We start from the raw sequence: 27,693 nt of genomic DNA, 5'->3' as shown, positions 1-27,693 counted from the left end.
TGAAGCTTATAAACTTGGGAAGTTTTTCATGTACATTTGAGGCAGTGATATGTATAATAAAATGCTTGAAAATGATCACTTTTGATGACAATGTGTCAGGCGGACAGACATTTTTTTGTCTTTTGGGGTATGTTGAGGGTGATATTTGACAGCAAAAAGGCAGCAATCCCCAGAATCTTTTTCTGCTATGTGTCCCCTATGTGTCAGGATACACCATGCAAAATTTTAGGGTTATATGGCCATTTATGTAGCTGCAGTACCTTAATATTCACAATTACATCATTCCGCCAAAAGCTTTTCCCAAAAAGGGTGTTTTTTGGCCCCTGAGACCAAACGGGGCCGAGTTGGGGGTGGTCATTATCAACTTGTGATGGCCCAAGGTATAAGATAATAGGAAATAATAGTGAAAAAAAGGTAGCAAAAACATCCTGAGGAGTGGACCTGGCTCCCGGCCTATAAATTCCCATCCGAAATGCGCAACTAGGTCCAGCTGTCTGCACATTAAGATTGAAGTCTGGTTCATGTAATTTTGCATGAGTGGCATATGCTAAGCAAGGTATATAGGCTACTGTGACCTATATTTTATTGAGAATGTACTATTATAAAATACAATGTAGAAAAAGTTATATAAAAAAAAAGTATATATATATATATATATATATATATATATATATATATATATATATATATATATATATATATATATATATATATAAAATAAAATAAAATAAAATAAAATAAAATAAAATAAAATAAAATAAAATAAAATTTCATAAGTGCAATGCAGAGTCAAGAATTAAATTTTGTACACATGAATTGACTAAGCTATTAATTTTCCTGGAAAAAAGTGTATATATATAGATATTCCAAGATATGACAAAAATCATTAAGAGCTTAGTAAAATAAAAACTGTATCTCTTAAGGAGTATATATAAAAAAAAAAAAAAATCAATATAGGAAAATAAGTAAAGTTAGATTTTTACATGGCACTTTGCAAGACAAAATTGTCAAACTGATAAGGTTTCAGATGCTTAAATGTACCTCATATTGTGCAAACGATTAACTAACTATTACTTAATTATTGCTTTTGTTTAATTAACCAACTTTGCAGGTGTGGATGATAGGTTAACTACCACAAAAGATTATGTATAAATCAATCTAACATTACATTAACTCTTCAACTTTCAGGGCTCCAGACTAACTTTTTCTAGAAGCACTGTAGCCCCATACTGAGAATTTTAGGAGCACAAGCAGAAAATGTAGGGGCACACCTCAAATCAACCTACAACACAGTTATTCACATTTTCCTGCATTTTTCCTGTATTACTGGCAGATTGAGGGGACTTAGCCAAAATTTTTTATATTTACAACTCTCATGCCCCTCCCCCTCTACCACCGAGCACCCTCCCATCGAGTTTGTGCTCGTCAGTGCGTGTGCACTAGATTTTCTGTGAACGCGCCCGTCTCTTCAGCATTGAAGCATAATTTTCTTTTCCTTGGTTGTTTTGGACCTCCTAGCTCTGGTTGTTAACCGAGGAATTGGAAGCTTGTTAGTAGATTTTCTCTCCGCCATCACGCTTCGTACAATCCAACACACCTGCAAACTTCAGGCGTGTGCTTGTGATATTGTAATGTGCGCGAGAGGGGAGGGGGGGATCTGTGGCGTGTGCACTAACTGAGATTGACAGTCAGATCTCACACAGCCCTACGCTGATTGGACCAGAAGAACCGGGAGCGGTGGATTTTTGCAAAACAAATAACAGGCTCCAGGTGGAGGTAGAAGCGCAGAGTTTTTTCTAAAACCGGCTGATTTATGTTGTTCTGTCGGAATTAAAAAAATATATATATTCTAAGTAAACAACAATAGCCCAAGTTTAGTAAAACATTTATTGAGACTATAAAAAATAATTCTGCATCCATTTTTAGGTGTGCCAGCTGCCTCTGTGGGTGGCACCGGCACACCCGTGGCTACGCCCCTGTTCTGACTGTATCGTTGCGCACAGTGTTTCTCCTGTTTGTCAGCGCTGTTTCATCTGCCTTTAAACTGGTTTAAATCACTGAGACATTTGTGTTCTTCGCTGAATTCAAGTACTTCTCACTGGATCTCGTGACCGAGACCGATCAGAGTAAACGCATCTGCTCTAGTGAGCTCGCGCCTTAAGACAGTAAAATAAATGGACACAGCGACCCCCATTGGATTCAACGGAGAAAAGTGAAGTCAATTAGAAGCAATCACTTCCTGATGGTCGACCGTACTGCGCAGTCTCAAACTGAGCTTGACAAGCTTAACGTAAGATACAAGGTAATGGAGCATTTTATACATTTTCGTGTTTCTTTAGAAATAAATAATGGACAAATGGAGTCTTTAAATGCCTCAGATGTAAAGTTATTCGCTGTCAAAGTGACGGCAAAATGAATGGGAGTCAATGGAATGCTAACAGCAGGTGATGGTCTGCTAATCAATGGCGCGCCCGGGGAAGTTTCAGTTTTTTACGAAACATTGGCCCCCTGTTTGGACTTTAAGCCGAGTGGATAAATGTTGATTGGGGGCTTTTTTTAGTTGATCAATGCAAATAAAGTCAAGTCACCTTCATTTATATAGCGCTTTTAACACTATGGACTATTTCAAAGCAGCTTTACAGTGATAATATGACATTTAAGTAACAGAGATTGTTTAGGCTTTAAAGCAGCTCTAGAATTAAGTTATTGTCCAGCTAAAGTTAGTTTTGATTGATTCACTTCAAAGATCATTGGTTATTAACTTACACGACACCGTTCTAATAGAAAACCCTTAAGGCGCTCTGGCCTGCTTATTCGCACAACAACAGTGCCTGGTGGATCAAGAACGCAAACCTTGAAATAGGTTCCTACTGTAGGTAGGAAAATAAATAAATAAATACTTAAATATTGCTGGGATTGATTGAAGGCAAAGGGAGAAGGGGAAGGCAGAGGATGAGATGGTTAGTGTCATTGATGCAGTGAACATTAAATTGAGCAGACTAAAGGAGATAGTGGAAGACAGGAGGCCTGGCATGCTTTACTTCATGGGGTCGCAAAGAGTTGGGCACGACTGGGCTTCTGAACAACAACAATGTTGTTTCCAACCTGTGATATTCTTTATTCTGTGGAACATATTTTCTTTGATGCTTTTCTTTTTTGTCCATACAATGGTAGTCTGTAGTAACCAAAACTGTTTGGTTTCTAGTATTCTTAAATTTTTTTTGCAGACCTACCCCTTTAAATCAGGGTGCCCAGTTCTGTTCCTGGAGATATACCTTCATGCAATGTTCAACTCCAACCCTGATCAAACATAGCTGAACCAGCTAATTAAGATCTTCAGGAGCACTTGATAATTACAGAGAGGTGTGTTGGATCAGGGTTGGATCTGAGCTCTGCAGGTAGGTAGATCTCGAGGAACAGGGGAGTTGATTGGGGGATTGAAAGTTGCATTAACCTCAGCCAGTATAGGTTTTTTTTTATTTATTTTATTTTTTTTATCAGACTTCGCAAACGTGTTGTGAGGTCCAAGTTTATGCCATCTGATGCTAAGACCCAAGGCATGGTTAACATCAAATAACTTCAATGTAAATTAATGTTCATTGTTTGCAATCACAGGTTATCATGCCACTGTTCTGGCCTATGGACAGACAGGGTCAGGGAAGACGTTCTCTATGGGCGGCACGTACACATCTCAACAAGAGAACGAGCCTACGGTTGGAGTCATCCCGCGCGTGATACGAAGAATCTATCAGGAAAAGTCTAAATGTGAAGACTGTGAATTTCTTCTTACTGTATCTTACCTTGAGGTATAGCTTGCATAGCATGTTGTCCTCCTTTATGGATTTAATTTACGAATGAAGTCAATACTTATTTTGTGTAACTCAAGGGTGTGTTTTTAAAAAAACTTTTTATTTAAATCTTAGATTTACAATGAAGAGATACTGGACCTGCTGTGCACGTCAAAGGACAAACCCGTCATCAGTATCAGAGAGGATCCTAAAGAAGGCATCAAAGTGAGTTTTACAATATATAACCATGCAGAACCACAAAGTATTTTTGTAGTAGGAGCATGAACTTACAATTGACCCCATTTACTTGATCTTGCTCACCCTCATGCTGTTTAAAACCTTTGGCCCTGTTCCCAGTTGTAATAAGATATTTTTCGGATTTGATCAGCTGAGAATCATCACTGTTTCCCCATGGTATTAATGTGTTTCAAATACATTTCCTGTGACCACTTTCATTGAGACCCTACCCTCTTATTTCACCTTAGGTGAAATGTGATTTGATCCCCCCCCCCCCCCTTTCATATTAATACTGATTTCCTTATTTTCCAATCTAAGTATTTTAGAATTTGATTAGAATTTTGGAAAGTGAAAAATTGGAATTTAGTATTTCAGCCCTGTTGATGGCCTGAAACGAAGTATTTTGCAAGCTTTACATTTTTACATGGGATGCCTTATGAAAGTGCTAAGTGGCATGATATAAGTAAGGTAGTAGTCTTGATGGTGTATAGGTCACATTCAGGACAGATCTGATGTGGTTACATGTTTTGACTACCTTACCCAGAGATTGTTTTAGACTTCTGTAGCCTTTCTCAAGTATTACCAATAGTTAATGCATTAGTTAAATAATAGTCAATGTAAAAAGTTGCTGCAATACAAGCAAATATTGGTAGATTTGAAAAAAGCCCATTACGACTGAAATATGCTATGAAGGTTGAACCTAATGTTCAAACTCCATGCCCTGTTCAAAATCCCCCTAAAAAGGGGGTAGCAGAGATTCACTGATTGCGATTTTCTTAGCCGTGTAGCATCTGGACCAATCAGACACACACAAATTATTCATTATATTTTATGAATAATCCAGCAAACTCACTCTCCCAACAAAGGTCTATAAAATTCCCTGTTACAGGACACAAGTTGACTCTCACTTAATTCTTGTTGAGAAGGATAATTAAACTCTTTTAATTAGGGATGCACCGATGCCACTTTTTCCAGAGCGAGTCCGATACCGATACTTTTATTTTTGGTACTCGCCGATACCATATAACCGGATACCTGTAGTTTCACTGCATTTGTAATTTTTAAATGTATTGCTAGAGAACATTTTTAGGGATGAAAAAAGTGCTCGCTTTGGATGTTTGCGTTCATGGAACTTCTTGACTTGCACACGTCCTGTAATAATAGGTAATCACTATTCACTAGTGATTGACCTATATATCGCCAAGGCCGATATTTGGCTGTTTTAAAATATCGGCATAGGCCGAAAAGTTTTTCTGATTGGCCGATGTGTTGGAAGCGGGACTTTTATTTTGACGGCGCTCCAGACTTTTATTTTGATGGGCGGCGCTGAGAACACCAGTGCCTGAGAAGAGAACAGCAGCGCCTGATCACACAGCGCTCACTGTCAGTCATATCTAATACTTTGTTAGACAGAACTGATAAACAAAAAGTAAATGGTATGCGAAAAAGTAAAGTGTTGCTTTTATATTATTTGTTACAGAAAAGGCAAACAATTAGGCTAAAATACTTTCTCATTTACTGTCAACTTTCGGCAAATGCGCATCTACATCATTTAAACAAATCTCTGCATATCTAATAAACATTTAATTTCACAAACCTTGCAGATTTAACCGAATCCAGCTGTGATATCTTGTGTGTGCATTTGTAGCCTGCATAAACGTGTTACTGCGAGTGACGGTCGGTCCGTGCAAAGTGAGTGAATGCAAACAGAAGATCAACTTCACAGGAGACGCGATCGAAAAACTTTAATCCTTCATTTTAAAATATGCTGTGCTATTTCCAGTTGCCCACTATGTTATGGAGCTTAAAATATGACAATATGAAACAGTAAAATGTATATTTTTATTTGTGTATTCAAAATTACTACAAAATATGTCATTGTCATATTTTAAGTATGAAGGAAGCCTTCTTTATATTAATAGTTAGCAGATGTTACATTGCAAATATGAAAACTTTTGACTGAATGAGAGATGCGCGACCGTTTCGATTTAAATAAATTTGTTTAGGCTTGGCGTTTAAAATAGGCTAAATGTTGTTTGTAATAAAGGGCACAGTATAGGCTATTTTTATATTCTATGTAGCCTATGTTATTTTATTATACATGGCTACTTATTTTTCATTCTTGTTGTTTTCTGCATTCATTTGTCATACAGTAAGGGAAAGTAAAATAGGCAACACATAGCATACGTTAATAGTGTTTATCATGTAAATGTTGTATTTTATTTACAGGTCTTTTACACTATTGCGGAATAGGCTAATATTAAAATGTTTTTTTTTTTTTAATTCTCATTTGAATTTTTTTTTTTTGCATTTTTTTTGTTTCTCTCTCAACATGATCCGGTGTGACTTGCACTCATGTGCATGCGACTTATTTTCTTGCAAATACGGTCAGTTAATTTTTTTTGCTGTATTATTACAAAATGCATAGAGTGGAGACCATTCGGGCAAAAAAAAAAAATATATATACATAGTGTTTATAACCCCCACCCACATTTGGGCTTAATCACTGTTATTATTAGGAAATGTATTTAGGTGTAGACAAAATCAGTTATGTTTATTTATAAATATGAACGTACCTTGCATCTCCCGGACACTAGCCGTTAGTCTACTTCTTTGGCCTATTTTTTTTTTAGCTGGCCAGTTCTCAAAATCTGTGTGGAAAAGCTGCGGAGAGAACGCACAATGGCTTTGCTTTGGAAGTTGTGTTTTTTTTTTTTGGAAGTTTAGTTGCCAGAGAAAATAACACACCGTTTTGTTTAACATCAATTGATACTCAATATTAATTAAATACATAAATATAATGTCAGAGAATGCACAAAGCGCATCCTTTTCAGATGTAAATTAACAAATTTTTCTGGACGATAAATTGTCCAAGAAATTATTGCGATAAACGATAATATTGTCGTTCTGAGACCATTTTCATCTAATATAATGATAATGGCATAATAATGCAGGTACACCTTTTCAAAGATCTATAAACTTTTATTTCTAAAGAATATTAAACATTGAAAACGGAAAACCTTTTAAATATCCACAAAAAATGAACAAAACAACCAAAAACAATAAAAGCAATGGACTCTCAGTGTCTGTTAACAAAAAAATTCACTTGAATAAATACCAAAAACAATAAATGGATGTAAACAAAATTGCACTTAAAAAAATATTAAACATTAGGCTCAGACATAAATAGTGATACATTCCATAACAGGCAAAACTGCCAGTTAGGACCTTTGTAAACAACTAAAAAAAGCCTCAACAGGCCATATCACACCATTTTGCACTGTCCTCCTGTTACTTTACTTCGGACTAAACGCCCGAGTGATTGTGTACTGTCGGGAAGACGGAGACGCACTTTATTACGTGTACGCACTGAAAATACTTGGTTAGGATTAGGGGTGAGGAGTGCGTGCGTATTACACGCCATAAAATCGCGTATCATATGCACGCAAAAACTATTTTTGGCGTATAAATGGCACGAGAAATAACATTCGTTGTATAGATACGCATTTTCATGAGATCGGGCACGCTGTCGCGTTTGGCTTTGAAACCAATTCCATCTTTTTTTTCCCTCCAACTCACAACCAGCGTCTTCTCTCTCTCCCGGCAGTCGCTGCAAGCAGTCCCGCCGGCGCTTTCCCATACAAAGACCATGTGACTGACAAGCGCCGCGCGCCGCCTCCCCACACAAAGACCATGCAACTGACAAGAGAGTTCACTCCTCATATACGCGAAGGAACCGAGAGTGGTCCTTCAGTCTCTTTGGTAGAGAGAGATAGAGACGAGGAAAACAAACAAGCATGCAAATGGAATTATCGCGGCCGGAAAAATTATCGAGCTCATTTTTTTTTATCATGCGATTAATTGATTTATTGACTATCGCGACAGGCCTACACACAAGGCCTACATCATAAAACTAAAAGGCTAAATCAGCGTATTTACAGCAAGGGAAATGTTTGGAATAACAAGTAGGACTGTGCGGCACAGCTTGCCCTTTATATTGTACAGCAGACCAATTAAATTAGGCAGAATAACTTTTTATATGTTTGGTTGACTGTTTCATTTTGATAATGAGCAGTCTGCGATATGAAGTAACGCCAGAAATAAATAAAACAACATGATGCGCTGCTTTAGCGCGTCTCTGTCTCTTTAGATCTTTCTGGCGCACATCAAAAATGAACCAAAATACAGAGAATAGCCTTCTTGGCGCGCCTACTTTTGAAAGTCAACATTTAGATTATTTAATGTTATATGCCTGAGTCACTTTGGAATAAATCACAGCGTGTTTCATGATAAAACTCCAGTCCTCGGGACCCACTGCTCTGCACATTTTGTATGTCTCTCTTATCTGACACACTCAGTTCAGTTCATGGAGTCTCTCCTAACGAGCTGATGATCTGATTCAGGTGTGTTAAATAAGGGAGACATACAAAATGTGCAGAGCAGCGGGTCCCGAGGACTGGAGTTGAGAACCACTAGCCTATACAGTCCAGAAAATAGGCTATAGGTTATAGCAAATTCAGACCAACTGCTGGTCTACACAGAGAAAAATCCCTTTCTAGGCTCTTCTGTTGTACAGAGCCATTCGTTAGTCTAGTTGTTTGAAGAGAAAATTAAATGTAGCCTATAGTTGCAATACACGCGTTTTGTAAGCTCCGTGCAACTGCTGCAGCGGACTATTATTATATTAGAAATCTAATACACAAGCTGTTTTCTCATTTTTCTACTCTTAATATTAAATAAAAAAACAACTGAACAAAAGATGCATGGATTATCTTGAACCACCACCGCGTTTGCGGCAGAAAATACTGCAGTGCAGCCAAAATGCTCTGTTCGACTTATCTGAGATCCTTTACTCTTCCCTGTGGATGACCTGTGACCTACTTTCTGTAAGATCTGAATTTTTGAACTTGAATTTTAGAAAACTGAATTTGAAGTTCCGAATTTCTTCATCTTGAAAACTTGAATCTGTATTTTTTTTAAACTGAATATTTGCAGTATATGAATTCAGAACAAAAAAACTAGCTGTTTAAAAATACATGTCTATAAAATTCAGCCATAAAAACATTTCAATTTGTTAAATTTCAAATGTTCAATATTCGTTTAAAAAAAATCAAATTCAGAACTATTTAAACTACCACCTAAAATTCAATTTTGTTAGATTTCACTTGTAAATAATTCAAATTTACACAATTCAAATTCAAATCAAATTGTCATATTTTAAGCTCCATACTATGTCATATTCACATATTCAGTGTTGTATGTAATATTAGCGTTACCTTGTCTTTTATTTGAAAAAATATGATTACCAGTGCGCACAATATTACCAGATTACTGAGTGCAATGTTACAGTGTTTACTTTTTATTCATATATTTTTAAACAAGCTTCTGAGAGATGGGGCTGAACATATTCTTCTCTCTAATAAAGGCAGGAATCTCTGTGTCTGTATGTCTGTTTGCATTTTTATTATTTCGAGAACCGTTCATCCAATCGACTTCAAGGGAGTGCAGTGTCGCATTTGGTGCAATATAGATGGACACGCGAGACGTGACACATTCATAATTAATAAACTTTTAGTAAACTACAGAACAGCGCGAGCAGAAAGCGGCACGCCTCACGCGGGCAGGGCTTATATGCTCCGAGAACGGACACTGCACTAGTGATATAAAACGCACACACAGGTCTGTTAACTTAAGCAATACTTTTAAGGTAGTCTAATATTTTTCTGACTAACAAATTACTGACACAGTAAAGGGTAGATTTAAATAAAGAAAAACGAAATTTAAATAAAGAAACTAAATTTAAATAAAGAAAAAACTAAATTTAAATAAAGAAAAATGAAATTTAAATAAAGAAAAACGAAATTAAGTTAAATTAAAAACGAGATTAATTTAGATTGATAATAACAGGTAAAAAGGCTAATACATTTTGTTTCTATTATTCTATTTTCCACAATGTCAAAGCAACGCAGCTTAACCCAAAACACAAGCTCAGGCATGCACTTCGGTCCATACAAACTCCGCTGTTCTTCGCTCTAGCCAGAAAACACTCCCATTGCTGGAACACTTAGGCGTCGGTTCTATTTCTAGCATGCACACGTTTTCCGCGTGGCTCGAGCCGCGCCTGCGTGTCTCACGCAGGCAGTGTGCAAACTCCAACCTGTTAACATGGGAGCCGAATTAAAAACGGACACGCCACGCAGCTGAGGTGTTCACGCCACGCAGCCAGTGTGTCGCCGGCCTTATTCAAGCGCGAATGAGAACCGTTTTGCGGGGGATCCCAGGTGTGCAAAAAACAAAACAAAAAAAACAACGAATATTCGAATGTCAAATTTTCAAATCGAATACCAACCCACCGAACGAATATTCGGGTCCATCCCTAGCTATGTGTTACCATATTTCGTTTAATATTCCACTAATAAGATACATTTACTTCATAAACTGCCTTTTTTGATCCCCATTATACTCTTTTGTTGTCAGTGTTTCTTTGTCTGGACACAAGTGTACAAACGCTGCCTGGTATCAGTTGTTGGTATTGGAGCATTTTTGCAAGTACGAGTACATGAACTCAGTATTGGGTGCATCCCTACTTTTAATCCTATATATTCTATATACAATCACTTGAGAAATGTATAACATGCATCTAATTTTCCCATCTCATGATTTTCCTTTTATGTGGTTTGGCCCATGCATTCATTCTCTCTTTTAAACTCTTTCGGATAAATGTTTCAGACTTGCATACTATGGTTAACCAAAATCATATGTGTAGCACGTTTAGTCTTTATAAACTCCAATCTTCGTCCCCTTTTGTAAATTTACATTACATTTTGCTAGCTTTGTGACGCATTAGTATTATAAGAATCTTGAAGATTCTATGGTTAAACACCCAGTCAAATGACGTTCAGAGGCCTGCTTGAACAAAAGGTCGTAAAGAAATTCCCTCCAAAGGGAACAAAGATCCTCTGACTCCCTCTGGTTCTCTCTTATCAAGACAACATCAGCAAAGATCAACTGGAGCCTCAACAAATTGCATCAGGACAGTTCGTTGTATTTGAAAGGAAAACTGAGCGATGCTGTGGTGCTGCATGACTTTGAACAGCTGGAGTCGTAGTTGGGCACCGCTGGTGTGTGTACAGTTATAGAAGACAATGTGTTGATTTGAAACGTGTCATTTCTCAGTCTGCGACCCTCTTTACGTGTAGTTTTGCTAATATTTGAGGCTCCTTTTAGGGGAAAGGCTCTGATAGTGATACCATGCATAGTGATGAAGCATAATATTTTAATCATAACCCACCTAATTGGGTAGTGTGTTGATGTGTTACCCGTCACAGTGGATTTTTACCCACATTTGGCGGGTGGGTGGGTGGGTGTTCATTTCAGACCCTGATTGTGGGCGAGTGAAAAGTGGACCACAAATCTGGGCTTACCTCCTAGAGACAACTGCACTGTGCGTTGGAGTGCTACCCACAAGGCTATCGTCTCTAAATACATCCTTAATTCTCATGTGCCCTGTATGACCACCGGCGTCTGTTTTTGTTTTCGGTCTTCTTGGTGTAGATTGTTGGACTGACAGAAAAGGATGTGTTCACCGCTCATGAGATGGTGAGCTGTCTTGAGTTGGGAAACTCTGCACGAACAGTGGGCTCAACAGCCATGAATGCAGCCTCATCTCGCTCACATGCAATTTTTACCATATCACTGGAGCAGCGACGCAAAGGAGACAAGTATGTAATCTTGGCATATGCTGTTAAACTAAGCAACTTGAAGTAGTTGTTTGGAGGCTGTCAAATTTGACAGTTGGCTGTATAAGATGTTTAAGGTTTTATAAAATTGGAGAAAACTAGCTAATTTGTCACAAGATTATATATTTAGAATTAGGGCTGCAACAACTAATCGATAAAAACAATTATCGATAATGAAAGTGATCAACAACAAATTTGATTATCGATTAATCGTGTCAGCACTCTGTGCAAGTTGCTTTACAATGGTGAATAACCAATTTCTTTGGACAAAAAGCATATGGAAAATAGCGGAGGACACAGAGTAAGCTGCTCCGGGAAAGATACATGATTTAATTGTCAGAAACATGAGAATGCTTTATATTTATAAGCACTTAAAACAACAGCAAGCGCTTGCCCTGTCGTGCTTTCACAGATGTGTGTGCTGTTCAATGCATCTGACACGTGTTTTCCTAAGCGCATAACTTTATGATTATATCCTTACCTGTAAATGTTAGAAAGTCCCACGAGTATTTCCATTTTTTTGTATATTCTGACAAACGTCTTGCTAAACTTCACAGACTTCAATAGACAAGCGCTGGTGCGCACATGCGTGTCAAAAATACGGAGCGCAATAAAACAGGAGCGCAATAATTCTATTGACTGATACTTTAATGACTGAAATACACATTTTGCTAAAACATTTTTGTTAGAAATTGTAGGTTTTAAAATTCTACATGTAACAAAAGTAATCATATTTATTAGGGGTGTAACGATACCCTAATTTCATGATTCGATACATATCACGATACTGAACTCACGATATGATATTATTGCGATACTCCAAGACATATAATAAAAGGTTAAGAAAAAATGTACTGTTGATTAAATGCTAAATTTGATATAACATTGTGGGTGTAAATGAATAGGCATGGACAATGGTGACACCAGAATAAATATATTCATGATTCTGAACCTGACAATACAGAATTATTTTAGACAAATATGCTTGCACTCTGTCACTGGCTAGATATATTTAAAATAATGTAGGCCACTTTTTACTGGTAACATAAGACTTATAACATAAGCATTATCAGGACCCACTAATATTCCCCCATTATTATACATTATATTCAACATAATATATTGTAGTTTAATGTAGTACTGACTCTGAACACTTCAATTTTTTCTCACAGGGTAATTTTTATTTTGGGTGAACTATCCACGATACATATTGTCACTATCCACGATACATATTGTTGCATTTTTCTATTGCGATATATTGTGACACGATATATTGCACCCCTAATATTTATTGTTAGAATAACCCATTAATATAACTATTCAGACAAGGGATTGTTTGTGTTCTTCATACCTCGTAAAAGTTTTTTTTTTTGCTTTTGTTTTCATTTCTGCTTTACATATTAAACCTTAAATCAACTGATTGCTTACTATTTTAATGTTTGTATTATAACCTTTTTTTGCTTATGCACAGCATAGCCTACATAGGTACATCCCCTATTCATAGGCTTTATTACACACTGTTTGGAGGACAGCACTGGGCAGGATGTGGAAGATTTATTTATTTGTTTTTTGTTTTTTTGTTTAAAATAATGGATCGAAATTAATTTAATGTATAATGATTGTTAGATTTTTCATCTGATTAATAGGAAAAATCGACAGATTAACCGATTATCAAAATAATTTTTAGTTGCAGCCCTATTTAGAATGGACATACAGCTTGTGTTTGAAAGATGCGCATGAGAAAAGTGATAAGCTTTTGTTGTTTTGATGCAAGAAGGTGCTAATTGAAGTAAAGGTAAAATGAATTTTCAAAGAAAATGTATGCAGGTCTAAAAATGATTATGGTGAACTGCTAATGTAGAAAACTAAAATGTTTATATATATATATATATATATATATATATATATATATATATATATATATATATATATATATATATATATATATATATATATATATATATATATATATATATATATATATATATATATTTTTATAATTTATTTGTAAAGGAATGATGTTATGGTGTCCAAACTGCACTTGGTGGATCTCGCTGGATCTGAAAGACAAAAAAAAACTAAAGCAGAGGGAGATCGGCTCAAAGAGGGTGAGTGCAATCAAAAATCCATTTTTATTTATATTAATGCCAATTTACTTAATTTTGAAATAAAGTTAATAGTTTTGCATTTTCAATGGGATCCCTCCATGCCAGCATTTCTTATGACTTATTTTTTTTACACTCAAGGGTGTAAATTAATTCACCTAAGAAAGAAAATTGTAATTTATTTTTATAAGAATTCTGTGCAACACAAAAGGAAAAAGTCTACAGAATATGATGTCCACAGTTACAATGGACAGGGACTGGGATAAATAATTAATATATTATTATTATATTAATAATGTATTATTAATTTAAACACAACACAGCTAGGGGTAGTTGATATACTGGCAGACGCGATTAACTGGTAGTTATTTTTTTGTCTTTCTTTTTTTTTTCTAGTGCTTGATGTTTTTCAAGTAGGTGTTTTATTTGTCTTTTGTTCTCTTGTAGTTTTTGTCCTATTGCTAGTAATCAGTTTATTTGTTTCTTTTTTTAACTTGACTTCAGTGAGCTGTTTTTTTTTTTATACTTCTGCTAGTATTTGTTTTTTGTGATATTGAAATTGGTGATGAGATTTATGAAATTTCAATGGTACCAACAATTTATTATAACTTTATTAGGGCTGTAATCAACCAAAGAAAATCTTGGTCGACTGAAGCCCTGAAATTTTCGACTAAAAATGACGTTAGGAAGTACTTGTGCGCAGTACTTGGTAGCCTTGTTGTCCACCTAAATGAATTATAAACATAAACTACTGTAGTAGGCTATTTGCAGTATATTAAATCGTTTTTGACCTAATTATTTTGCACTGAAATGAGTCTGACACACGAGTCTGTTGGCTCTAGCTTTGCATCACGTGCACCTGCGCAATATCATAGCCTATGATTTCCGAAAATAGTACTGTGTTGTCAACTAGTGATATCATCACAATAACTTTTAAGGAATATGCAACCTAATTTAGACAATTGTTTTTGTCATATGTATTATAATAACTGACAGACACTATCATTTCAGCCGCTCTGTGCAGCTCGCGCACAAAGCGAGGCTGAACATAGGAGCTTAGCTTCGCGGCTGAGACACGAATAGACTAACTTAAAGCTTTTACTCTTAAACACAAAAGGCACGTCCACTTTAATAAAAAAAATATATATTTATTAAAAAAAACAGATCAAGTAATAATATTCAGCAAACCTTCTAGTAGCCTACTTTCTTCAATCTGTCTTTCTTCTCCAGTGGGTTGGGCTAATCCAAAAGAAGTGAAAACAAGGGGGGTGTTCTGAAGACAGACTGTTACCTGTGAAACAGGGGTGCTCTGAAAACACCCCCATTAGCAATTAGTGCTTTCCACCTGATGACGCGGCAAAACTGATGAAACAAACGCGGCAAAAAATCGACCAATCAGAATTTTGGTCAAGCCACAACGTATCAACCAAATAATCGACTAATCGACTGGGAGATTACAGCCCTAAACTTTATTCAAAGCGAAATAACTATATAGTGATATAGCGTTATCACCCACCCCTAACAACAACAAATAAACTACTTTTATGATTTATTTTCCAACAAAATGGGTTGCTCCATCCATATTCAATAGAAATATATACTAGGCTTGCTGCAGTAGTTGGTGTTAGACATGTTTTCTCGTGTCACGCAAAAACACTAAGCGTGAGGAAATGGCATGCAGAATAATTTATGGATGAATTAACCATTTAGCCTACAGTTTGGGAATAGTCATTTTTAAATGCCTTCATATCATTATGCAAAGCATTTTAGATGGTTTATTATATGTATAGTGCATTAATAGCTGGAGAGGTGGGACATATAAAGCACCGGGAGATTGTGTGTGTGTGCGCGGCTTGTCTAAATCCAACAAATGCCTGTATTGAAAGCGCGAGTACTACGTTTCAGTGACATTGCTACGTTCAATTACTATATATAATGTTGAATATAATGTATAATAATTCAGTGGGGGAATATTTGTGGGTCCTGATAATAGGACCCACATAATAAAAATCTTTATTTTGGCTTAAAATATCGCAATAGTATCATGAGTTTAGTATCGCGATTTGTATCGAATCATGACACGAGTGTATCGTGTACACCCCTAGTTCGTGCCACTGCTCCCTAGGCGTTATCACAAAAGTGAAAGTAATAGTGGGTGGGCTTTCAAAAGCCATTTCAATACCCTGCAATATTGATAGCGTCTCCGTTATGCCAGCAAATTATAGGCCTATATGCACAGGGTATGCGTGAAAGCGGATTTAATAGCGAAAGTGAAAAGCGAGCGCGCATTCAAAACAGAAAAAGGAAAGATCGATCCCGGAATGGGGACCTAGTAATATTGCTGGAATCAGTCCCAGAATGCTGCCTGTGTAAACAATAGGGCTGGGTATCGTTCAAAAAATTTCGATACAGATACCTTGATTTTGATACCGGTTCCTGAACGATACTTTTTCCGATACCAATTTTATGAAATCCATTTTAACAATATTGCATAACACATTACCTCAGAAAATCTTTGGTTTTATTTTTTCAGTTTGACTCATGCTCCTTAGCCAGTGCACAAAGGAACAAAAAAAAGCACAAAGGAACAATTTTTTTTTCATAAAGAGCTCATGCTCACCAAAGCTGAATTTGTATAAAAAATACAGTAAAACTTGTAATATTGTGAAATAGTATTACAATTTAAAATCTATTTTTATTTGAATATATTTCAAAATGTAATTTATTCCTGTGATGTCAAAGCTGAATTTTCAAAATCATTACTTCATTACTATGATCCTTCAGAAATCAACAGTTTGCTGCTTAATATTTTGGAAACTGATAAATTTGTCATTCATGATTCTTTGAATAAAAATGTTAAAAGGACAGCATTTATTTGAAACAGAAATCTTTTGTAACATTGCACGTTTTAAGGTCACTTTTGATCACTTTAATGCATCCTTACTGAGAAAAAATTCAGACTAACCAACAAATTTTTGAACGGCAGTGTAACAAAGTATCTCTTCATTTACCAGTCGAAGATGGAGCAACTTTCTGCTCTTATGTTTACTCCGTGCACTGTCAAGTGCTTCTTCATATTTGTCGTGTGTGTAGAGTTTGCGAGTGCAAACTCGCGCACTTACTCAATGAGACGTGAGCACACACACAAAAACTCTCCGTGCACATACTCGTATGAGACACACACACACACACACACACACACACACACACACACACACACACACACACACACACACACACACACACACACACACAAAATACCCTAAAGATGTGGAAAAGTCAATCAAAGGTGTGGCTACATTTCTCCAGGCTCGATGCCAACAGCGTATGTGCGTGAGCGACTTTAGGTGTGTCGTTGTGCATTTCATATGTATTAGGCATGTGCCGGTATCAAATTTTCATGCTGCGATTAATTGATTGAGCTTTTATCACGGTATACGGTATTATCACGATATTTTAATTGCTATAATTATTAAAGGTTAAAAATTAACAAATTAAATTAAATACAATTTGGCTTCTATATAATAAATTATGACAAGTAAAAATATAATACAAATGTAATATAGTGCACATATTTAGCAAAATACTCTTCTCTATAGCTATTTTTTCTAGTCAACTAACGTGTTTGGTCATTAAATGGCTTTCCTGAGGTAAATGTAACGTTCTGTGACATAATTGTTCACCTGCAGTTTTATTGACCTCTTTCCGTGGTTGAAAAACACTGGTTGATCGATATGTATGAGGCATAAATACCTTTCGGTAAGTTGTACTGTATCTTTAAATAAAAAGTAACAGATGATCGGTTTACTTGAACTGAGGCGCTACAGCGATCGGTCACGTCACATTTACAAGCACCAAAACGGTATTTATTGTCTGAATTTCGTAATAAAATGGACACAGAACATGAGAGCTGAGAATTTTTTTCATATCAAAAGTAACCTGCTCTGTCTAGTCTGTCGGTGTCGGTGTCCTCTTTGCTCCGTGATTTTTCTCTGCGTGAGAAAATGGATGTGTGGCGCGAGAGCGTGTGAAAAGTGTCGATTGCGTGAGTCTCACGCTGAATGTGTAGAGTTGACAGCCCTGCTTTTAGAAGGGGGATAAATCGTCGGCAGTGTTCCTCCTTCCGCCATGCTTCTCCATGTGACGATTGTTTACATTAGACTAAAGTGCGCACTGCGCTGCATGCACACAGTGCTTCATGTGGGGATTGTTTACATCAGAGTGCGCACGTGTTTCGCGCAGCATATACGCAGTGTTTAAGCGGTTGATGGAAAATAAGCTAATGCGCGTTCTATAAATATAAATTCTGATTTATTATTTTTCACGGTATTTTGAAGTGCCCGCGATAACAATATTGTGCATATTCATTACCGCGATTTATCGCATTACCGAATACCGGCACATGTCTAATATGTATTTGTTTGAGCATTCAGCAGGACCAGTGTCCGAAGGGGTGTGTCGTCATGCGACTCAATGCAGATCAATGTTCACGTTGCACATTAACAAAGAAAGTTTGTGTTCATCAAGGAACAAAGGAAGGACGGAAAAATGTCTACAAACACATCCTGATGTCACATGTCTTTACTGGATCTTTAGGGGATTTGTGTGAACGCATGCACGGATTCCAAGAAAATCACTGGCAGAGTGAATGAACCAAAATCAAACGATCCACATTGTCACGGGACACATTGTCAGTGTGTAAGGGGCTTTAGGGAAAACCAATCCAGGTTTTCCTAGTTATTATAGAAAAAAACCTACAATATTTTGCTTGACTTAAGTTAACAGCTTTAACTAAAATTATGCACAAGCTTCACAGAAATTACTGTGTTTTCCAATGTAATGATGGAAATAACGTGTTTAAAGCTTAGTTTTTCATTAGGCACTAATTTGCAGACCCTCATTAAGCTACGCAGTTGCACCTGTTTAAATGGCAATGGAGGCAAAACGGATCCAAGAGATATTTTAAAAGGAGATTTAAAATCGAAAGAAAAGGAAGGAAAGAAAAATGCAGTGTGGTAGCACTTTAGTGAAGTAGTTAACCAGGATCGATCAATCAAGTGCTGGGTATGTGTAACAGCTGTAAAGCGCTGGATGTACAGTATAGCCAGTATAACAGTATTATTAATATAAGTATCTTGTCACCCATTCTTATCTTCCAAGCACTAGTAGTCCCTATGGTTATATCAGAGCTTGGGTTGAAGCCGTTTTCTCAATTCTTTTTCACTGTGGACAGCAAGCCAAAGAAGTTCAACCTCAATAGCTTAAAGATTACCTAAATGGGCAAATGAACTCATGAAATGTTACAAAAATGCAATTAAGTCACACATCTAACTACTTTCTTGCTTACATTATTGGTGGTATTTTTATTTGCATGATGTTTAGTGTGGTCAGGATATTCTCCAAAACTACTTTTATGTTCCATGAAAGTCATTCATGGGTTTGGAATAACATGACTGTGAGTAAATGACAGAATTTTAGCTTTTGGAGGAACTATTCCTTAAACACATTCTTGATAACATTTGTCTCACAGGAATCAGCATTAACCGTGGTTTGCTGTCTCTGGGGAATGTGATCAGTGCACTCGGTGATGAAAGCAAGAAGGGGACCTTTGTGCCATACAGGGACTCCAAACTGACGCGCCTCTTACAGGGTAAGATTCATTTAGTCCATAAAGTCAGTTGTTCATCAAATCACTTTTTTACTACAACTTTTAAAGGGCTCTAGACTCATTCTTCCCACTGGTCGCACTGGTGCGATTAACCCCCTGGGGTCGGCTATCGCGCCGGCGCGATAGGCTCGTTTTTTTCCGTATCAGTGAAAAAAATAATATATATTTTTATTTTATATGCTTGTTATACATCAATCAATCCTGTTAAGTGTGTATTATTTTTGTGTATACTCACAATAAAAACAAAGTGTTGTGCTTTTCGCCAAATAAAGAAAAATAAACATGATGCGAGTTCTGCCTCCACTCTGTCAGTGAAGTCCATTCTGAAACGCGTCCGAAAATGAACCATAACTCAGCGAATACTCAGTCAAACAGACATACCAGACACACAGGCATGGAGCTTGAATTCTCTTCTTTAAATGAAGTAATTTTTATAAAAAAACAAATATTCTCTGTTTATGTAATCTTTATGAAAAGAGCGAGATGTCAGTCGTTCTCATCTCAGCTAATTATTTTTAATGTGACTCCGCCCACAGAGAGCGCGCGCTGTTCAAACGCAAATGACGAGGCAATCCGTGCAATCTGTGAACGCCCCCATATCAGCTCGAGAAAACACATCAAGTTTATTCAGATCATTGTACTTGTTTACACCGTCTCGCAGCGCTGTGAGGAATAATAATAATGGAAAATGTACCTCAGAAGTGCTGGTATTTCGAGGAGCAACGGATGGAATACTGTAGTAAGTTTTTTTCATTCTCAAGTGAATCGCGTTTCTGTGTGAATGAATGAACGGCAGAGATGCACGCTGTTTACCACAGCTCGCACACTCGCGTTTCTGTGTGTGAATGAATGATCTGCTTTTACCAAACTGTATTGCTATACTGAGATGAGTAAAAATCGACTGAAATATGTTGAAATAAAATGTATTTGTATAAGCAACGTATTAAACTGCAAATTAACATTTATATTCCTTAGAATAAAAATGAAAGACCTATGTTAGAGACATATGAAAGACAACATTTCGTTGACTAGTTTTGGATAGATTACACATTTTTACTGTAAAATATCTGCCTCCTCAAATAAGCTTTTGTTTGCCAATTTTTGCTAATATGTTAAATATAGTATGTTTTGTCAATGTAGGCTATGTTCAAAGTAATGAATCCTTAACTTTGAAATATGTATGATAAAATGTATACTTTAGTTTTTACAAAGAAAGATTACACTTGAATTGTTGTTGTAATTGTAACCTTTTTAATAAAAAAATATATATTTACAAGGTAGATGTAAACAAATTTTAAAAGGTAAATATAAGCCTTTTCTTTAAATAATTTTTATTGTGTTTTATTATTGACAAATTTGGGGAGAGGATACATATTCCAAAACTGAAAATACAGTATGAGAATTAACTGCACAATTACTAGACATGTTTTCCTTGGATATTATACAATTTGAAAGCACAATTTGTGAAAATAAAAAAATTGAGATGCTTCCAACTGTGAACCAATGTTCTTGCATTCTTTCTTGTGGCTATAGGTGACACACCTGAATGAATGGCTCATTAAGTATGTGGGCCCCATTGTCTCCTGAGGTGTGAATCACTAAATATGCATGATGGTGTTCAATCGTTGACGCCCTTTGCGCATATTGCTTTTCCAAACAAAAAGTGTTTTACAAGATTTAAATTAATGTATTGTGTTATGTGAATGATTAGGCAGGATGATTTTCACATCATTTTGAAGAACGACATCCATTACTCTAGGCAACGACATCCATTAGTCAAAAGTCTTATTGACACATATTTAGTATGTGTTTTGTGGCCTTATTTCAGAAACTTTTTGTTTTTAGTTTTTTCAATAACCATGCATAACCATTATTCTCTCAAAAATACAAACATGTACATGCACGTTGCTCACATATTATGGTAGCCCTGTTTGTGCTAAATAGTGTAATTACACCTTTGCCATTAACCCTCTGGGGTCTGGGGTGTTTTTGGGGTCCTTGAGATGTTCTGACATGCCCTGACATTTGTGCTTTTTTCAGTTGCTTATAAACATATTAATGGCAAAGGTGTAAATTCACTCTATATAGCACAAACAGGACTTCCATAATATGTGAGCCACATGTATGTACATGTTTTCATTTTTGAGAGAATAATGTTTGTGCAAGGTTATCGAAAAAACTAAAAATTAAAGTTTCTGAAATAAGGCCACAAAACACATACTAAATGTGTGGCAATAAGACTTTTGACTAATGGATGTCATCGCCTAGTTTTTTCTTCAAAATGATGTGAAAATCATCCTGCCTAATCATTCACATAAAACGATACATTGATTTTAGTTTTGTGAAACACTTTTAGTTTGGAAAGCCAATATGCGGATGGGGCGTAAACGCTCCAACAGCATCATGCATATTTAGTAGTTCACACCTGGTGAGACAATGTCCCTGCATACTTCATGAGCCATTCATTCAGGTGTGTCACCTATAGCTAACTTAAATATACAAGCTTCATAAAAATGATCATTCTAGAAGAAAATTTCAGATGGCATTTAGAGGCTTTTGCATCTGAACTCTTCATATACATTTTATCATACGTATTTCAAAGTAAAGCATTCATTAGTTAGTTGATGACTTTATTTTTGACAAAACACATACAGTATATATTCCTCATCTCAGTATAGCAATAGAGTTTGCTAAAAGCTGTTCATTCAATACAGCAGTATTTGAAAATTGATCATATTTTGTAAATTACATTTATATTTGCATTTATGTCAAAACCTAGACACTTTTAAACATCAAAAGGACATTTATTAATATGTATTTGTGTCAAAATGACAAATAAACAGATTTTCCTATTCAATTTTGCATGGAAGCGCTTCCAAGACGCTTGCGTGTCGCGTGAAAAATAGGCGTCGGTTCTATTTCTAGAATGCACACATTTTCCACGCGGCTCGTGCCCCGCCTGAGACGCGCGTCTCACACAGGCAGTGTACAAACTCTAAACTGTTAACATGGGAGCCGAAATAAAAACGGACACGCCACGCAGCTGAGACGCTTACGCCACGCATCCAGTGTTTCACTGGCCTTATCCAGCGGATGTGGGCGTTTCACAGGTTTGTATGGATCGCCTCACATTTGCGTTTGAATAGCGCGGTCTCCGTAGGCGGAGTCACATTAAAACTTAATTAGCTGAGATGAGAACGACTGACATCTCTCTCTTTACATACATATTATATAAACTGTGAATATTTGTTTTTTATAAAAATTACTTCATTTAAAAGAAGAGAATTCAAGCTTCATGCCTGTGTGTCTGTATGCCTGTTTGACTGAGTATTCGCTGAGTTACAGTTCATTTTCGGACGCGTTTCAGAATTGACTTCTCTGACGGAGAGTAGGCAGAACTCGCATCATGTTTATTTTTCTTTATTTGGCGAAAAGCACAACACTTTGTTTTTATTATGAGCATACACAAAAAAAATACACACTAAACAGGATCGATTGATGTATAACACAAGCATATAAGATAAAAAATAATTTTTTTATTTTATTTATTTTTTGCACTCATACGGAAAAAGCGATAGCCGACCCCAGGGGGTTAATATGTTTATAAGCAACTGAAAAAAGCACAAATGTCAGGGCATGTCAGGGCATGTCAGAACATCTCAAGGACCCCAAAAATCCCTTAGACCCCAGAGGGTTAACTTTCTCAGTTGGTCGCACCAGCACACAATTTGGTCGTAATTTTTTGTATTTATTATTATTTTTGGCTACAACATGGGATTTATCAATGCATGGTGATGAATAGTAACGTGTCTTATTCTGCATATCCTAGTTTTCTACTGATGCAAAAAGACTAACAGTGACACGAGACATGTTGGCAAAATGTTTTAATCTTTTAACTATCAAATGTGACTGGCGGAAGATTTGGTTTCAAATTGGAATGTAAAAGTGCCTATTTAAACAAGTTTGTCATTTTACTGTTTCGTTGTTTTAATAATAATGAACTCACCATTCAAGCAATTGCCACCCCGATTTAGTGCTAATTCGAATTCACTGGTGCGGAGCGAGCATTTTTAGTTCATTCCTGTAGAAGCTTCCATAGGAATTAATTAAACACTCGCTTTGCTCCGCACTGTTATGAATGCCCATGCGGCTGTGCGCATTTTCGAATTGGCGATTTAAAAGTGAGGTGCAAAAGAGGGAAAACTCCAACAGGACTAACTACGGGATAATAGCTGATTTGCCATAGTCGATGATGCGTGTCAGATTAGATAAGTCCCTAAGGCAAGTGTAGGTAGGCAGACGCCATTTGAGTGCATAACCCTGCACTTGCAAAAATGCGACTCCAAAAATTCTCAAAAAATGTCGCAGTCTAGAGCCCTGTCATATAACGAGTGAGTGAACATTAAGGAATTTAAGACATACTAAATCCAGTACTTTAACATCATTCTGAGTAAAATTCTGACTAACTCCTCCTAGAGCTTTCTAGCTACAGCCTAGCAACTATCCTGCAAACATGCTAACAATGCTAGTCTCAATCATCTCCCTAGTTCAGTAGTCAGGGCACTGATCAGGGAGTCTGCCATTTTAATGGGTGTCTTAATCTCAGAATCCTTCCAGGGCACTGAAACGATCGCTCCCTAAAAAGTCCCACAATGCACGGTGAAAACCAGGGAGCATCGATGTTCACCTTGTTCCCTTAAGCGCAGTGGTTCTCAACCTTTTTTACCCCAAGGCTTTTTTTCTGAATCAATACTGCAAGCCCCCCCCCCCAACCTTTTATTCACAAAAACATTTGTATTCTAGTGTTATTACTTTTCAACTTCATTTTGTTGTTTTTTAAACAAAATAAATTCAAGATAGTTAAAGGTTTAGTTCACCCAAAAAAGAAAATTCTGTCAGTAATTACTCAACCTCATGTTGTTCCAACTCTGTAAGACTTTCGTTCATCTTCTGAACACAAATTAAGATATGTAGGAAAGAATGTATTTCTTCTTCAAAATTATTTAAAAAGCCTTTATTTAACTGGCTATATCATGGTAGAAAATTTAAAAGACATGGGGGAAAAAAAGCAACCCACGCGTAGCGGCACAAACAGCCTTCTTCAGGGTGTGCTTTCCAACCAAACAATTTCCTCTTTTATGTGTGCTAATAAAAATAATAATAGAATCTGCAAAAAAATCTTTGGATTCAATTTGCAATGTAGCCACCTAGTGGACTTTCTCTGTATGTGCATGTATTATGTCACTCAGGTGTTTCTAATTAGCACACATAAAAGAGGAAATTGTTTGGTTGGAAAGCACACCCTGAAGAAGGCTGTTTGTGCCGCTATGCATGGGTTGCTTTTTTCCCCCCATGTCTTTTAAAATTTCTACCATGATATAGCCAGTTAAATAAATTGTCGAGTTCACGCGCATAGGTTTAGTTACCTATGATCACGCGCGTGAACTCGACAATCGACTACTGTGGACTTCGACCGAAAACAGGATGTAAATACAGGTATGTGCGCTGGCTGAATAAACATCAATTTTATTCATATCTTTCACATCTACTGCAGTCAGATTCACCCATGTTCACTCTGAAGGAATCATCTAACATGGCTGGGCACTTGTAATGACACAACAAGGATGTTAAGAGGCTAAAAGCAGGTTTAAAACTTGCCCCATTGAAGTCAACAGGGTGCAAATTTTAAAAAGAGGATAACACGGTGTAGGCAACACCGATTTTTGTTGTTGTTCTCTGTACTGGCAGCACTCCAAATTTACAAAAAAATGTTAAAATTGACCGGAGTTCTCCTTTAAGTTTATCAAGTGACGAGAATACTTTTTGTGCGCAAAAAACAAACAAAAATAGCGACTTTATTCAACTGTATTCATTTTCTTCTGTGTGGGCCTCTCAGTGTGTTCACTTAGTGCAGTGGTTCTCAACCTTTTTTGGGCCAGCGCCCCCTATCCAATATCCAGGTCCCTGACCCCCCCCCCCCCCCCCCCCCCCCCCCAGATGAATTAAGTTAACAGATGAATTAAGTACAAATTTGTCATTTATTAATACAATTGAACTATGATTAATCCAAAAAAAACAAGCTTTAAACTGCACTTGCATAGCAATACCAGTGTTTGTCACAGTATTTTTGGTAAATCTGTGGCCTTCTAGGGGGGTTCGGGGGCATGCCCCCCCATAAGAAAATTTTGTGCATTTTAATGTCAAATTCATCAATCTGGTTCACTTTGAGAGTTCAAAATTGAGAGTTCAAAATTAAAAGCTCCAACCCATATTCAGTGTGCAAATTTAACAAAGAAAAATTCAAACCTCTTTTAGTTGTGTCTGTCTACATTACACTACTACATAATAATAGTTACAATATTAATCCCATGACAGTAATAGCCATATATTGTAAAACAAATGCACTGAAAAATAAAGGACGCTCATTAAAGCGGTAATGTTTGCACTTAGGTTTTATTACGCATATAGGAGAGTATTGCAAGAAGCTGCTTACATTAACCTTACTATCGAAAAATAAATAAATGCAATCATGATTTTTCATGAAAAATTATGTTAGAATTGTAGGCCTAAAATACCTTGGTATCAGCTTGTTTTCATCAATGGTATAATTAATTACAATTAATTTGGTTTGTCGTGATTAATTTGTTCATAATCAGTAAAAAAATCAGTCAAGATACAACTCGTCAAAACTCCGCGAATCACAACAAGCGTATCGGTGAGAACACTCATTTAAACAGCATATACACACACCCGAACTTGACTGCATATCATATTTTTGACATTGATACTGCTTTCAATCGTAATGCAATAGAAATTAACACAAAAAAACCTGCCTAGTGCCGACCTACAACACTGACTGTGGACTTGCGGTCAGGAGTAGAGCGGCTGCGGACGAATGTTTTTTTTTTTTTTTTTTTTTGCGCTGCTGATGTATTCTTTCACGCGCACCACAATATGACATCACACTCGTATGCGCATATGTTTAACAACATAATTTAACATATACATAGTCCTAACACTTTTTAAATAGCCTACTTAAAGCGTTTATTACAACTAAATTACTAAATGCTTAAAATGAATAAAAGTAAATGAACAAAAATTTGCGTTATATATTTAAACTCGTACTAAACTGACATACTTTGCAAAAATGTCAGTGCAGACAATTTTTACAACTTAAAAGTACTTGCTCTGGTCAGTTATACAGTAACTTAAATAAGCACAAGTCAACCTGCCATACCAAACAAGACCACAGGGAGTTGCCAAAGGACTGCATACAGCTACTATATGGATCCATTCAGAATTATTAAACACCAAAATACAAATAAAAAATAAAAACATCCTGAATGTGTGGAAACTAAGCAATCTGAAGGCAGGTCGATGTCATCAGTGGACATTTCCACTGTCAGAACAAGCAATCGTGTCCATGTTTGGATTGTCTGATGCCTGTGTACATAAACACCACGGATCCTCACAAACTTCTCAAAAACGCCCTTCTTTGGCAAGCATCAATTATAAAACACTCACAGTACAATCATTTCAACTACATGATTATGTTCAACAGTGTTCATGCAGAATTACTATTATAGTGATCAGTGAGCCAAGAGCGCACATATACGGTTTGTTTGCGTATCAATTTACTTTTACTTACTCTGTGCCCCATATACTAGCGTTATAAGATAATCTGTTTTTAAAGATAAAACTCTATACATTCGATTTTCATGAAAACGCATCGCAGGGAACGATCGACTCAGTAACCATGTGTTAATTACCCCTAGGTTCATTTTTCACTGGATTTGTCCTTTAAATATCATTACAAGTAATGTCAGAAAAACATTAGCTCTGCTGTTGTTTATAAGTACCAGTAGTGATGTTGTACAATGAGGACATCATGTCGCCAGAAATAGTCATCAGTGTCCCAATGTGTAATGAGCCAGTGCTCGACAGACACTAACGTTATAATTTCAGCCGGTCTGTGGAGCTCAGCTTCACGGCTGAGACACAAATAGACTATTAACTTTTTAAAAAATGCTGCCACACTGCCGATGTCTTTGTTGACATGGTAGAAGAGGACTGACTGACTATGAATTAAACGCTCTCACAATTAAATAAATAATATTCTGCAAACCTTCTAGTAGCCTACTTTCTTCAATCTGTCT

At 36.5% G+C, this 27,693-nt stretch overlaps 1 protein-coding gene across 3 annotated transcripts in view; it reads left to right on the top strand.

Moving 5' to 3' along the window:
- kif4 (kinesin family member 4) overlaps nt 1-27,693 on the top strand; it is a 102,117-nt gene that overhangs the window by 14,303 nt on the left and 60,121 nt on the right. For all 3 annotated transcript variants that reach the window (XM_084137533.1, XM_084137532.1, XM_084137534.1), the window contains exons 4-8: nt 3,616-3,806; nt 3,924-4,013; nt 11,580-11,746; nt 13,778-13,872; nt 19,400-19,519. In XM_084137533.1, coding sequence (XP_083993659.1) covers nt 3,616-3,806; nt 3,924-4,013; nt 11,580-11,746; nt 13,778-13,872; nt 19,400-19,519 — 663 coding nt within the window. The remainder of the gene's footprint in view (nt 1-3,615; nt 3,807-3,923; nt 4,014-11,579; nt 11,747-13,777; nt 13,873-19,399; nt 19,520-27,693) is intronic.

The sequence above is a fragment of the Abramis brama genome, assembly GCF_963993115.1.
Source record: "Abramis brama genome assembly, chromosome: 15".
NCBI classification, from domain to species: domain Eukaryota; kingdom Metazoa; phylum Chordata; class Actinopteri; order Cypriniformes; family Leuciscidae; genus Abramis; species Abramis brama.
The sequence above is the reverse complement of the archived record's forward strand: the minus strand, read 5'-3'. Positions and strand labels throughout refer to the sequence as shown.